The following is a 16,062-nucleotide window of genomic DNA, read 5'->3' on the forward strand; positions in this document are numbered from 1 at the left end:
TTCTTAAACGTCTTGTATTTAAAAATAATATTAGGTTGAAATGGAACGTTTAAGTTCCGCACATTGTTCTACTTGTAATATTTCCTGTTCCGTATAGTATTTTATTCATTCGTTTTGTTTTGTGTTAAAAAGCCCTGGGATGCTAAAAATTCATACGCGAGCTGCTAAGCTAAGCTCAGTTGTGAATGTCATGTAAAAAATGGATATTTTCTAAGAAATATTTAAATATAGTAGACCTGCAGTTAGCCGCTTCACTTGTATACTGATTATCTTATGTATACTGATAAAAGGAGAACATGGACATATCAAATACAAAATTATTATGTGAAAATGTTAAATTAGAAAAAAAAAAAAAGCTTTGTTTGTATGAATTGGCATTAAAATATTATAGATAAAGAAAATATTGCAGATTTATTTATTTTGCGTTATGAATCTACTTTTGTTGTTGTTGTGATGGTTGATTTTTGAAGGATTTTTCAGAGTTGAACTGTATTATATCTAAAAGTCCTATAATTTCTTTTAATTTATCTGGAGTTGGAATATTTTTCACGTTTCATATTTGATCTTAATATATTTTGAATGAATGAATAAATTTTAATTGAAATAGTGAGTAGATTACATACGTGGTATTATATAACTATGATTAAAGGAGAGTATGAGGTAATAGAATATACCTGAATTGAAGGTGAGTTCAAGATAATCAGTACCATAAGAAGCATAATAAAATCAAGTAAATTCACAAGAATAAACAAATATGTGTAACCGGATTTATGGTTGAAGCAAGTAATGCTATGAAACCATTTTATACTATTCATTATTATAAACTTAAGGAGCTGTACAAGCTTTTACAGAGCAGGCTTTATTTTGAAAGCAGGTATGCTATCCACTTAGGCTGGTGTTTTGTTTGTATTTCTGAGATGCTCAGTGTCTGTAAACTGCATGTTCTTTAGCCTTAGGATGATGAGACAGGCTACAAATTATAGGCCAGTCTGTGTCTGGAAAATGTATTTGAGGTTAACAGGATAAAAATCCCTTATTATTTTGATATCATTCAGGTCTACCTACTCACTGATGAGACTTCAAAAAAGGTTGAAACCGGTCTGGGTAGTGACCTCTCCTCATAATGTAAGGCAGTATTACATCTTCTAGGAGCTGTTTTACATTATGAGAAAATATCAAGGATAGTGAGGGAGCTTGCTCCACCTTTGCTTAGAGTTGCCTTGGTGTTGTACTACCAGGTGTTCACTTACGCTTGGATTCGCCGATAGTTCTTCGGCATGAAACTCTTAGGTCGTAGTTTTCGATCTCAGAGTTTCGCATGCTGGCTGAAAAATAATAAGGGATTTTTATCCCCTTAACCTTCCAAATGGCCAGGACGTCTATAGACGTCCAACTAAATCTGGATATGATTCAGCCCACCTGTTTAAAGAACCAGGATAAGAAGTGCAATTTGACCATCCTGTCCATTAGAAGGTGTGATAAATCCTCACGCTGAAGAGAACGGTTAATCGGATTATCTCACGTTCATAGCTACCTCTCAGTTGCCTATAACAAGAAACGGACATCCTTGTTCTATGGTGGTCAACTAGATTTTAGTTATATAGGATAGACTAAAAATAGAGAAATTATTTATATTTTTGTTTTCTCTTTTTATTGTACAATACAATTTTAATTTCTGGACAAAATTAAGGTCTTGCATAATTTCTTCACTTAAATATTGCCTTACCTTGGAGAACCAATTTCATTTTTAATTTTTTTGCACTAATTTTTTTCTAATCGCTTTCTAGACAAAACATTACTCTTTGTTCTTGAAGAAATTAATTCACGATAATTATTTGAAAATTCTTTTAAAAAAAAGAAAAGAAAACCGGCTGCCGACATTCCAGATTATATTATTTTTATTTTTGTTCAAAACCATCGAAATCGAATAATACTTCAGATTTCCTTTAGGACACGCTGGAGCAACTTTGCTTTATAGAGAATAACATGAAATTCTTTAATCATATCACTAAATTTTTTCTTTATATTATATAGTAATCTACTGTTCTTTGTACTTTTACTTTCTTAGTTTCCCTGTATAATTGGTCATTACAAAATGAAATTAACAGTTATAGATATTTACTGCATAATTCAGTTATTTTATTCTCCAATTTTTAAAGTAAGCGATACATTTGCTTATTCAAAATATGTATATCAAATGTGAAATTTCATTTCTTTTCACAATACAAATGAACTTTATTTCGACTTTGATAGCATCACCTCTCCCCCCGCCTCCCGTTGCAACATTACCAGACACCTGAAAGCTGTTATGAAACATAGGTACAGTTTTTATTTCATTCGTGATTTTTCCATAATAATTGTTCCTCATAACGTTTAATTTTTTCGACACAGAAACTAAGTTTTGATTATTATAAATAAGAAAATATACATTATTTCCCTATTATTATAAATCAGGAAGTTATGTGACGTGGCTAATAGGGGAAATTAATATTTAAAAACACTGTCATCCTACAAATGCAATATCAGAATATGCTTCAAATGTCTGCTAATCAATCAGAAAGATGGAAAAACAGAACAAGGAATTTCTGCCTGTAAAATATTCAGTTATTGCACGAGGTACTTTAGTGTGCTGCCGTCTGGGCATGTTCTTTTGATCTGGTTCCCAGTGGTGGTGGTGGGGGGAGTTGGTAATCTCCATTAGTCTACACTTGTTACTAGGCAGAAAGGAATATTAGAATGTATACCCAATATACAATTCATTTGTGAGATGGCAAGCAAGAGCAGCAACAGCAATAGCAGTAATTTATTTCAAGATAATTATCAAATAATTTAGAATTTTTCGATAATAAAAGTGAAACTGATCACTATAAATAAAGAAATAATTTTTGGCATAAATACTTCATCAGCCTGTAAAAGAAATGTCAGTTTTACTGTGTTAGGATATCTGAACAACAGAAAACGAAACAAGACATTCTTGCTTGAGGCAATTTAGTGCGACTTCTAGGAAACTTTGTCTTGTGTTTCTCAAAAGAGTAATCTAAGACTTTTAGCTTTTCCTTTAGGTAAGAGGATTATTGCCCAGCATTTCTAAGACTTATTTCAGAAATAGCAATAAGCAGAAATAGAAGTAGTAATATTTAGATTTTTTTTTTAAAAAAAAAGAAACTGAAATAACACAATTGAAATTTCTTTGTGTGGGTTTTACATGTTGAAAATACAGCATAGTATTTCTAAATCTTAGAATAATTTCAGCAGACCGCTGATTTCAGATTCAAAGAAAGAGTACAGAATTAGAAGCTTTGATATACAACAATATTATTGCTTTATTTCTTTTGTCAAAATGGTAAACTGAAATAAGAGATTTTGAATACCATCTGAAACTTTCAAAGCTACAGAAATTTAAAGTAGTTATGCAACTCAGTTCCAAGACAGGAGAGGGGGGGGTTGCAGTAAAAAATCCTAAAAATGAGCATAAATTTTTAATCATTCCATACAGGATATCCTTCCTATTATATTTTCAGCATATCTACAGTGGTTAAGCACTGGATATTATAGTAATGTGCATCCTACAAAAAAAAAAAAAAAAACTGTTGCAATTTTCAGCAAAAGAAGAAGGCGAAGAGTCTCTGATAAAATACCATTAGGTATAAATTTTTGATATTAAAAAAGATTCAATATCGGAAACTGAGTAATGCAGTTTATAATCACTTGTTGTTCATAAAAAAAAAAAAAAAAACAATCGTTCCTGAAATTGAAATGTGACAATCCATATAAAGGTATTTTGCAAAAGAAAGAAAGCAAAATGTCATATTTATTTCACTAAATGTTATTTAAAAATATAAATATTTGACAAAGTACAGTGAAGAAAATTCGAAGTAACAGAGTACATGTAAAGACAAGTGACACAAAAGTTGCTCGACCACAGTTAATCCGCTAATGGCTCTCAGATCGCCGTTAAGGGATTAACAGCGGAGGAGGGTAAATACTTGATAAAAGATAGAATGCTGATGAAGTTTTGGTCCATGAAAAAGTCTGGGGTAGTCTTGCTATTTCATCCACCTTGGCCGGTAGGAGGGTTAATTTAATTAACTTCGCCAGAAAAAATAGCCGTTTGGCTTTTTATGTATTTGAGGTGTTGGAGAGAGAGAGAGAGAGAGTGATGGTTATGCTTCAGAATTATTTTTATTTTCAGAATTACTAAGACAAGTGATGTGAACTCATTAGTTTCTATATACGAGTTGCCCCAGTCTGAAAATACTTTAGACGCAAACTTTCTTTGCTTACACTTGGATAAAGGATTAAATGAAGTACATAATTTCTTGATATCTTTAATGTATGCTTCAGAAGTAGGTTTCATAAAATCAGTATTATCTGATGATCAAGACGGATTTTTTAAAGGGAGTCATATTTTAGCAATCTGTTAATGTACTCCAAGTAAATAAATTTATTGGACAAAGAAGATACATTTACAACGGTATATGCTGTTTTTTAGTAGATTGCTGCACGACAAACTGGTAACTAAATTGGAACAGGTAAGGTTTGATTACAAATTAGTGATTTGGATAGGTCAGATAGATAGTACCATAGATTGCATATAAGAGTGGTATTCCAAAAGAAGGTCAGCAGTAGTATGTTGTAATTTGTTTTGGGACGATTCTTATTTAACCTGTATGTTAAGAATTGGTGCAGCTGTCTGTAGATGATGTTTGTAGAAGATAAAAAAAGTTGGGAAGGAGAATAGATCAGATGTGGAGTTTGAGCATCTGAGTAGAAAGGTGAGTGAACAAATGAGTGGGCTGCCGTTCATTGTTGCAGAATGTAAGGTCTTGAAATTTGGTAGCAAGGGTGGGATGCAAAGTATACAAATGGAGGAATTTTGAAGGAGGTAAGGTCTGGGAGTGGAGTGACAAAGATACAAAGTTCAGGGGGTGTGGGGGGGGTCACATTTCTAAAATTGTGAGGTTGTCACAACAGATAATGATGGCTCTACAACTGGAGAATGATAATTGGGATTATTTGTTTATCTTTTCTATGGATGAAAGGTGGAAGAGCTTCTAATACTTCAGTGCCATGTTTAGACAAGGGAAAGGATTTTGTTGGTTTTCTTGAAACAGATGATTATTACTGAGTAATTTGTGAAGAGGTTTGTTCCCAGAACACAGGTATACAGTGAAAGAGAAAGAGAGGCAGGTTTGATGGGTTTACAGTTGGACTGTAAAAAATGTTGGGCAGCTGCTACTTGTTTTGACAAGCCTAGTTGGAAGTATTGGGAAAATGGATGCCAGCTCATTGGAGCAGCACTCATGGACATAGATTTTGAAAAGATATGAAGACAAACATGCCAACTGGGAGTTCTTTTTTTTTTTTTTTTAAATGATTCAGTGGAAGAGGGATCACTGACCACTCTTCTCTAGATAGCTTGAAGAATTTTAGGTAGGTTTTTGGTATACCATTCCAAACATCAGAATAGCATTCTAAAATTGTATAGATTTGAGATTTGCTTAGTTAGAAGCTGGATGGGAGCACAAAAGGATTCCTTTTTCAGCAGCTGAGGAAGCTGTTGATATGTTTGTCAGGAAAGACTAGAGATAACTGTCAGTCTGAGAAGTGATCTGATTTTGTTGAGTGATTTCGGTATTAAGCGAAACTGAACCAAGATTTCTCCCCTCCCAAGAAAAAGCATTCATTTTGGATAACATCAAAGATGACTTGGTTATCTTCACCCAAAAATGGTGGTACAGTGGCATGAAGGTACAAAAGATTTCATCTTCACTGCTTCCAAAACATGTATTTAAGGCACAAATAGAACTTGGAATATTTGGGCATGGAGTTAGTATATATTCCATTCTCTCCATTCTTTCTCATTTGGCAATCATCAACAAAATGGTAGGATCTGAAGGGGCAGTGAGAGGTCTTTTATTGGTAAGTCTGAAGAGAGGAAGTGTCCATCATATGTAGAGATTAACCAGAGAGAAAACTGGCTACCTAATTACAGAAAGTAGATGTAGAGTATAGGATTGTGGGATATTTTAAAGAAGGTGCAGGTGATTGTGGATAAGGACTTGAAATTTCGTGCACATTTTGCTAAAGCTGAAGTTATCAACTTGGTTGGCATCTTGTGTTTTGTTGCTGTGGATGGAGTAGGAATTAGATCAGGGCTGTTCAACATCCATACAACCTCAGGCCAAGATTTAAAATTACATGGACTACATTTTTTTTTTTAAGTATATATTATAATGTAAGTATAGAAATGGCCTGTTTCATTTATTAAAACTTGAACTTTTTTAATTAATGTTAGAACAACTGAAATTAAAAAAAAATTTTAAACATTTATTGAGTGCACTGGAACATAAACTACTAAAAGTTATTGCATGTTCATGTTGATGCTTGTCATTGTAAGTCAAAATATGTTCAAGAGTAGATTCATATTGTTTCTGTGTTTTCGTATTTCATGTCAGAAAATGCTCTCCCACACATGTATGTTCAAACATCAAAATAAGATATTCTTCAACTGCTGTAGTCTGAGAAAAAATCGTACAGCACATACTCGCACTCCTATTGTTTTGAGTCATTATTTTAACTGTCAGTATTTTTTTTTTTTTTTTTTTTAGCTAAAGACATTCTCTCTCTCTCTCTCTTTGAAGCTGAGCTTTTATGTATTTTGAAGATATATTTAGAATAATTATGTGAATTTTACTAGTTATAAACCAATTTTCACTAACATGTAAAATTAGGTTCATAATGCACATAAATTAGGTTCTTTGTCATGACAATAGGTGGTTGCCAGATTTTCTAGAGAAATGAACAAACATTCTATGTTTAATATAATTATATTCAATAACTTAAAATATCTTATAACTTTTCTTTTATTCATATAAAGTTGTTTTGCTTAAAATAATTGCAGTATACTGTGTAAGCATTTGAAACATGATCATACTATGTACAAAATTTCCAAGTAGCAAGAGTATAGCTGAAAATTTACACAATTATTTTGTAGTAATGTAAATATTAATTGCATTTATTAAGGAAGTAAGATCATAGGCATATAATCATACACCATTGGTTAATGTGAGTTCAAAACTGCAGAATGTTTTTAGAAATATTAAAATAGAGAAGAAAATTTAGAAATGAAATTTGATTTATTCTTCATTTGCAGGTCACAAAAATTTATTCTGTGGGATCAGTTGGACAGCACTTAGATTATATGGAAACCCTATTCTAGAGATCAAAGAAATCTCTTCAAGTCACTCAGGCTTGAAATAAGTATAGTGATATTCTTACATCATGTTATGAAATTCATTCATCTGTAAACTGAAGCATTCACAGATATCTGTACCATAGTGAGTTTGTAACAAATAGCTTGTTGGTGAGCAGAGATGTTCAACCAAGGCTCAGCATGTCTTTATAAGTGCTAAGTGAGTTAACCCCAGTATTTATATTTTTTGGAAACGTGGCTTAGAACTAGGACTTTGAAAAGAAGAGCAATGGAACAGGTGATGCTAACCCTAATTGGGATACACGTGTTGTAACGGTGAGTAAATCTGATACTATTAAAGTAGAAGAAACAAGCAGTTCAAAGAAAAAATACAGTAGGAAATATAACAGTTCATATTTGGAATTTGGGTTTACTTGGTGTGGAGATGAAAGTGAACAGAAACCTCAATGTGTTTTGTGTTATGAAGTGTTGTCGAACGAATGCATGAAACCTGCAAAACTCCGACATTTAGAAATTAAACATTGCGATGTGAAAAATAAGCAAACTGAATTTTTTCAGCAATGCTTACAGACATTAAATCATAGGAAAGATATAGTTTCGGCCATGGCTTCGATTAATAGCAAGGCACTGGAAGAATCCTATCTCTTAAGTTTGCGCATAGAGAAAACAGGGAAACCTCATTTTATCGGGGAAAATTTACTACTTCCAGTTATAAAAGATGTGGTAAAAACTATGTTTGGCAACAAGTTACTAAAAGATGTTTGATTCCTCTTTCAAATGACAGTGTCGGTCGCAGAATTAATGATATGGCAGGTGACGTAGAATTTAAGTTAATTGAAAGAGTTAAGAAGAGCCCTTATTATGCGTTACAAATAGACGAGACTATTGATGTTACAGATGATGCGCAGTTAATATGCTACGTAAGATATGTGCATGATAACAACATTCATGACGACATTCTGTTTTGTAGAATTTTGTCATCCCGAACAACTGGAGAAGAAATATTTCACACACTAAATAATTACATAATACACAAAGGGATGCAGTGGGAAAAATATATGGGCTTCTGGATTGTTTCTAAGGTCAACAAAGTAGTTCCGGATATGAATTGGGTATGTTGTTTCATAGATAGGGAAGCATTAGTCTCCAAAGGAATTCCACCAGAATTTAAAGCTGTGCTACACAACGCTGTAAAGCTAGTTAATTTTATTAAGGCTCGATTGTTAAATAACAGGTTATTTTCAGTACTCTGCAATGAAATGGGCAGTGAATACATACAACTTTTGCTTCTTTCTCAAATTCACTGGCTTTCCAGCGGAAAAGTACTAACACGGTTATTTCAATTAAGGCACGAAGTTTTATTGTTTGTAAATGAACGTAATTCTAATTTTGCATCACTCCTTGTTGACGAAGCATGGTTATTAACACTATCCTATCTTTCAGACATTTTTTTTTGAAATTCAATGAACTAAATCTCTCCCTTCAGGGAAATTCTTTAACTGTTCTTGAAGCCTACAACAAAATAAAGGTATTCGAGAAAAAAACGGATTAATTTATGGATTAATTATGTAAAAGACAGACAATTGCTCCTTTTCCAACATCGGAATCTATTTTAGTGGAAAATGATCTTTTTGTTGATTCTGAGTTTCTGGAAAGAGTTTGTGACCTCAAAACTCTGAAACAGAATTTTGAAATATATTTTCCGAATAACTTTTATATGAAATTTCTGTCAGTTCGCGATCCATTTCAGGTTTACACTCACGAGAACGACCTTTCGTTATCGGAAAAATAACAGTTAATGGCGCTTTCAAGTGACAGTAGGGTTAAAATGCAATTCCGTGATCTTGGTTTGGCTCGATTTTGGATCTTGCCTCGGTCAGAAGTGAATTTCCCGAATTTCTGAAGCAGCACTGAAAATCGTCATGCAGTTTTCTACAACCTATCTTTGTGAGAGGGGGTGCTTAAGGGTCAAACTATATAACTGAGAGGAGACCTCTACATAGCCTTTAAAGGAATGTGGAGAACTGACAGGGCTTCTGATCTAATGTCCAATCCTCACCTTCTCGTGGTGCACCCTGTTGGATATCTACTTGGATACTGAACGAACAAGGATAGGCTGGCAATTTGGGATTTAGCTGACCAAATTATATTCTTATTGGCTTAAACCAAAATACAAAATAATGGTACAACAGGACAAAATTTCATTACGGCTGAGGCGTCGCCCAGTTAAACGAGGCCCCACGTTGTTTTCGCCAGGGAACCAGGGCAAACAGCGAGCAGTCAGCTACTGGAACAAATCTGAAAACACACCCCAACTCAACATCACCACAGTTAAAGATCGGTACTATCAACATAACAAGCCTGAATGGCAAAGAAATGGAGCTAGCTGAGGAATTGGATAAATACCAGATCCACATAATAGAGGTGGCTGAAACAAAAAAGACAAAAATTGGTGAGATCTCTGAGCAATAAATACAAAATGTTATATTCGGGCAATGACAATCAAGGAAAAGGAGTAGCCATAATATTCAACACTAAATACGAGGCTAATCTTCTTGAATGGCAGGCAGTCTCAAGTAGAGTGATGTGGGCAAATATGAGAATGGGAAACTGGACAATGAAACTTATTTGTGCCTATGATCCCATAGGAGGTTCTACTAAGGTAGACGTGGAGGAATTTTTTCATGCTTTAGAGAAAGCAACTGACACAATGAAAAAGAAAAAGTTGGTCGTAGTTGAGGATCTAAATAGCAGAGTGGGAAATGATTGTGAGACATACAAAAATATTTTGGGAAAATTTGGAGAAAAGAGCAAAGCCAATAATAATGGCAAATACCTGTTTGAATTTCTGCTCAGGACATGGACTGGTTATTGCTAACACCATGTTCCAACTTAAAAATGTGCACAAATTCACATGGAAAGAAGAGGCAAGGAATAAGAAAAGTCTCATTGACTATGTTATTGTTGATATTGATGTTTTCATTCCAGTGCAGGACACCAGAGTATACAGAGGATTTGAAATTGGAAGTGATCACTATTTAGTCTTGAGTAGGATAAAATTGAATTTCATATTGAAAAGAATAACATGTAAGAAAATTTTAAAGCAAATAAAAGTTGAGTAGCTCTCAGATGTGAACTGTAGACTAAAATACACAAAAATTATTGAAAAAAAAAATGAAAGAGTTTGAGAACAGCAACCAAACCTTGAAGAAAATACTGATTCAGCCAGACAGGCATGTAGTGAGGTTGTCTGCAAGGATACAAAAATCAGAACTCCATGGTGGACACAGGAAGTTAAAGAGGCAGTGAAGGAAAAGAAGAAAGCATATTAAAAGTTCCTGGCAAATAAGTCAGCTTGTGCTCTTAGAGAATACAAAGACAAACAATGTAAAACTAGCTAAACAAAAATCATGGGAGGACTTTGGCAAGAACATAGAAAATAAATATCAAGAAGGTGGTAAGATATTCTGAGGTTGTTGAAGAAGCTTAGTAATGGAGGAAAGAGTGTTGTAAAAGGAGTTAGAGATGATAAAGGTGACATGAAAACGGGAGAAAAAGATATCTTTGAAGTATGGAGTAATTACTTCGAAAAATAGCTAAATGAAACAAGCAGTGATAGCACAGTGGTAAAAAAACACTCAACAGGCATACAGTCAGGAATACATATCCATACTTTAAGTAGAAAAAGCCATCAAAGGCTTGAAATGTGGAAAGGCAGCAGGAGTAGATGATATTCGGCCAGAAATGCTGAAGTATGGTGGTATAAGAGTCTTACAGTGGCTGCACTGCATAGTTCAGAAAGCCTGGACAGAGGGACGAATTCCCGATGATTGGAGTAGAGATCTCATAGTACCCATGTATAAAAAAGGAAATAAAACTGAATGTGAGAATTAGAGGCATCTCATTACTGAGTGTTCCTGGTAAGATATATGCAAGTATACTTGAGAAACTATTGAGAAGAATTGTGGAAGAAAAGCTGGATTCAGGCCAAATAGAGGCTGTCAGGATAAGATCTTTACTTTACTACAAATAGTGTAGAAATCATGGGAATATAACAAAGATCTATACTTAAATTTTGTCGATCTGGACAAGGCATATTTCAAGGTGTCAAGAGAGAAGCTATTCAATACGCTGCAGTTATATGGTGTCAATGGGACATTATATCAAGGAATACTTAGTCTTTATTTGAATTGTAAGTCAGCAGTTAGAATTGAAATACAGGAAGATGGTTTAATGTTAAATCTGGTGTGAGATAAGGATGTACATTATCCCCCCTGTTATTCATTATCTATATGGATCACATTATGAAGGAAAGTGGTATTAAACATTATATCAAAATTGGAGATGTTAATGTCAGATGTTTGCTTTATGCCGATAATGTTATACTTCTAAATAAATTCACTACAAGTCTGCAAGATTCTCTGACTAAATTGAATAACTGTTGTAATAGATATGGTATGAAGGTCAGCAATAAAAAGACAAAAACAGTGAAAATAATCAGAATCGTTGAAAATGTCAACTGTGTTTTGAACAGAGAACCTGTGGAACAACTAAAACATTTCAGCTACTTAGGCACGGTTTTTAGTGAAGATGGTAAATTAAATAGGGAAATAGACAACTGAATCAATAAAGCTCTTATGGTAGGAAGTCAATTGAATAAATTCGTATGGAATAAGAGAGAAATTAGTCGGATCACTAAATTAGCTGTATACAAGTCAGTGTTCAAACCGATTTTAACTTATGGATATGAGAGCTAGGTCAGAAGTAAAACACTTGACTAAAGACTAGAGATCGCAGATATGAGAGTCCTGAAAAAGATTAGAGGCGTGAACAGATGGCATCAATGGCAATATCATATTAAAAATGAGGATATTGGAAAGAACTTGACATTGCCAGCATCCAGGAATGCATTAGCAGAGCTAATCTTAGGTGGTATGGTCACTTAAATAGAATCGGCGAGGAAAGATTAGCAAAACAAGTGTTCTCTGCAAGGTTGGCAGGAAAACGACCCAGAGGAAGGCCAAGATATAGGTGGATTGATACTGTACAAAGTGCCTTAGACAATAGAAATATAAGATCCGATAATGTTGGAGTCTTGCCAAGTAACAGACTGATTTGGAGGAAAATTGTAGATAGGAAGTTTAGTAATGATGTAAATTTTTCATGTAGTACTATCATATCCTGTATACTCATTGAGGGTAAATGACAGGAATTTAATGATGATGATGATCTTTGTGAGAAAGGATTTTCATTACTCATTCAAATAAAAACAAAAATACAGAAATTGTCTTAGTGTGTATGCCTATCGTTGACTGAAGTTGACTAATATTGAGCCATATATCCATCAATTCTGCATCGGCTGAGAAGCTCAACCATCTTATTAAAAGTTAGTAGTAACATAATAATATATTATTCATTCGTTTAATAAAAATTAAAACTGTTCAATGATGATACACTTTTAATCGTTTACTTCCAGTTTAATTAATTATGTTTCCATATGTATTCAAAACATGCTTTTGGGTTTATTATGTTATAAATGATATAACTCAGTTTTTCCGAAATGTTGGTAATTCCTAGATAGGTTTTTAAAAAAATTACAGAATGTCACAATGATGTAAAGGGAAATAAGTTAAAAACACTGGTTATTTTTGAAGTAAAACTTGAAATCCAACATTCTGAAATGTTATTTTTCTTGCTTTTCTGTTCCCGAAATCGTCAATGATATTGTCGAAGTGTATTTCATCACTCTGTTGCTATTTTATAGGCAGTATGGCGAGATTTCTTAAACTCCAAAAAAGTGCTGCCCAGTACGGAGTCCCCCCCTCCCCCTCCCCATGGTCCATAGAATTGTTTTTAGGCATTTTACTGGTCCTGGAGTTTAGGAAGGTTGAGAAACACTGCTCTAAGTGGATGTATTGCTGTCCTCAACCTCCCCAAAACTTTGAAGGATTTAGAAGATCTTTGCAGGAATGCAATCGTTATCATCAACTAGTATGAATGTAAAGGGTGTCCTTATTGCGATACTTTATCAATCTCATTTTGATCTCTTGTTTTTGGTCATTGTCTTCATGTACCATTTGTTACTGCATTAAATTATTTGATTTTTATGGATGTTTCTTTCATATATCATTCCTTTTCACTGTGCATAAAAATTCATCATACAGTTTGAGTTACTGTTATTTTTCTCTTTGTTCTGTAATTTATGGATACCAGTGTAGTAAAAAAAAAAAAAAAAAAAAAAAACTCATCAGTAGCAAAAAGATGCAGCATGTTACAATAATTTGTTTATGTTACCTTCGAAAGGCCCTTCAGTTAACTGAACCTTGCAATGTCATCTGCATCATGTAATTGTACTTCAGTTTTCCAACTCTCAGTCACAAGAATGACAAATTGCCTTTCTGATTGTCAGATAAATGGTAGAATACTGTAAATGTACAATTTGATAACTGACTAATTTGTGTTTCATTTTGGGAATTTCTGAATTGAACAGCACTAATAATTTGCTCATTTCATTTTTAGCAAACGCAATGACAAGATTGAAAATGATAAAGGAGGTGGTGAGAGAGAGAAAGAAAAGAAAGAAGAAAAAAATTCAATTGGGAATTCATTTCCAAGCATGAACTTGCCACAAATACAGGTAAGTGTTTGTAAGTGAATGTTATGGGCGGAAGGTAGGTTAAATAATATCTGTTGAATTCATAGATTACTATGAATTACATAGATTACATGTAATTAGGCATCAATATATTGTTAATAATATTGATAGTGTATTATTAAGAGAGACCTCCAGGGAGTCAGAGACTCATCCCTCAATGAGTCCCTGACTCCATGAATGAGAATTATAATTTTTTCTGTCTATTATAGTAAATTTTCCAAGGCAGTCAATATAATAGTGCTTACCAAACATTTTTACAATATCCAGCTGAAAAACAAAAACATTGATATGCTGTAGGTTTTGCAACTGCTTTGTGTATGTTGAAATTTATTTTTCACTTGGTTAGAGTATAATAAATTTAGTTTAATCCTTTATCCAAGTGTGAGCAAACAAAGTTTGCACCTGAAAGTATCTTCAGGACTGGGGTAAGGTGGTACAACACCAGGGCACTCCTTGCAAAGGTGGAGCAAGCTACCAACACTCCTATCTCAGTATCTCCCATAATGCAAAACACATCTCCTTGCGGATATGTCTCATGTTATGCATTAAGGGAAGGGCCACAACCCAGACTAGTTTCGACCTTTATTGAGGCCTCTTCAGTGGGAGCCAGGCCCAAGTGGAGATACCAGGCAGAAGCATTAGCAGGTCATCTCAGGTAAAAATTTATTATACTCTAACCAAGTGAAAAATAAACTTTCAACATCTTTCTCTAAATCCAGAGTAATTTATTAAAAAAAGTGTGGCACACCATTTGGCAACTCCTATAGGTAGAGATGACCTGCTAATGCTTCTGCCTGGTATCTCCACTTGGGCCTGGCTCCCACTGAAGAGGCCTCAATAAAGGTCGAAACTAGTCTGGGTTGTGGCCCTTCCCTTAATGCATAACATGAGACATATCCGCAAGGAGATGTGTTTTGCATTATGGGAGATACTGAGATAGGAGTGTTGGTAGCTTGCTCCACCTTTGCAAGGAGTGCCCTGGTGTTGTACCACCTTACCCCAGTCCTGAAGATACTTTCAGGTGCAAACTTTGTTTGCTCACACTTGGATAAAGGATTAAACTAAATTTATTATGCTTTGTGTATGTGTTTGATTTTAATTAAAAAGTTCCATGCTTCTGCAACTTGCCCTTCTTTGTTCAAATAGGCTGAATTGGAAAAGATATTTCTGCACTGAACGTTACATTTAGTTGATTAAAACCCACAAGTTTTGACCCTTATAGGAAGTTGATTAACCATAGACAGCAGTGATGTCTTTTGGAATAACTGTATAGCAGTAGTTTCAAACATGAACATTTGTTGTTCAAGGAAGGTGCTGAAGCACTTATTATATTGCCTGATTCTTAATCATGGTGATGGTTTATTCATTTCTAAAATTTGGGAAATTGTGATTTGTTCTACTGAAGTTCCCAGTAGTGTTATAGCTTTAAACCTAGCACACTACATCTTAAATATTGTTACAGCACATGGTTGTAATCTGTTGCATTTAAATTTTCTGTTTTTCTTTGTTAATACTGAAGATGTTATGTGATGCACAAAATGAGATATCTGGTAGTGTTTACCTGATTTTTTTTTTCCCCCTAATATGGTAAACCACAGGTTTCTGTTTGTACATCAGTGGTGTTAGTATATGGATCATCCACTACTGTTTTTAAATTTGTAGTGCTGAGTTAGCCAGCCATTCTTGAGCTTGGTATCCATTTTCAGTTTTTCAAATGGTTTTTTCTTTGCAAATATCAAACTAAACTTAAAAATGTTTATATTATTTTGTCTACTTTAATGTGCAGTAGAAATTGAATAATTTGTGCTGTTCCCATTGTGATGTTTCTGGAAGGTTGAAATCAAAATAACCAAAGCAGAAGTATTATTTTGCCATGACATTTATTTCTTCTCACCTTCACAATTAGTGTTGAAAGATAACACATTTACTGAAGTAGATAAGAATCAGAATATATGCTTACCCACCAGTTGTGGTAGTCTGAAACTGGATGATAACCTGAACAAACAGCAGCATTCTCACAGGTGTTTATAAGGATCAATTTTGTGAGCATATATTGGTTTTTGTTTTTATGTGGTGTACAACATATGAGCTAGTAAAATGTGTGTTTTACATTATAGCACTTAAACTGAAAAGAGAAAGTAGTTTTTTTTTTCATTTATTTTGACAGCTATTTTAGTGAAGTATAAATTTA

At 33.9% G+C, this 16,062-nt stretch overlaps 1 protein-coding gene across 2 annotated transcripts in view; it reads left to right on the top strand.

Moving 5' to 3' along the window:
- Dhx15 (DEAH-box helicase 15) overlaps positions 1 to 16,062 on the top strand; it is a 158,389-nt gene that overhangs the window by 218 nt on the left and 142,109 nt on the right. For both annotated transcript variants that reach the window (XM_090404090.1, XM_090404089.1), the window contains exon 2: positions 13,736 to 13,853. In XM_090404090.1, coding sequence (XP_090260216.1) covers positions 13,833 to 13,853 — 21 coding nt within the window. In that variant the 5' untranslated portion in view covers positions 13,736 to 13,832. The remainder of the gene's footprint in view (positions 1 to 13,735; positions 13,854 to 16,062) is intronic.

The sequence above is a fragment of the Typopeltis vanoorti genome, chromosome 14 (genome assembly GCF_054136105.1).
Source record: "Typopeltis vanoorti isolate ZY-2024b chromosome 14, IOZ_Tvanoo_1.0, whole genome shotgun sequence".
NCBI lineage: Eukaryota > Metazoa > Arthropoda > Arachnida > Uropygi > Thelyphonidae > Typopeltis > Typopeltis vanoorti.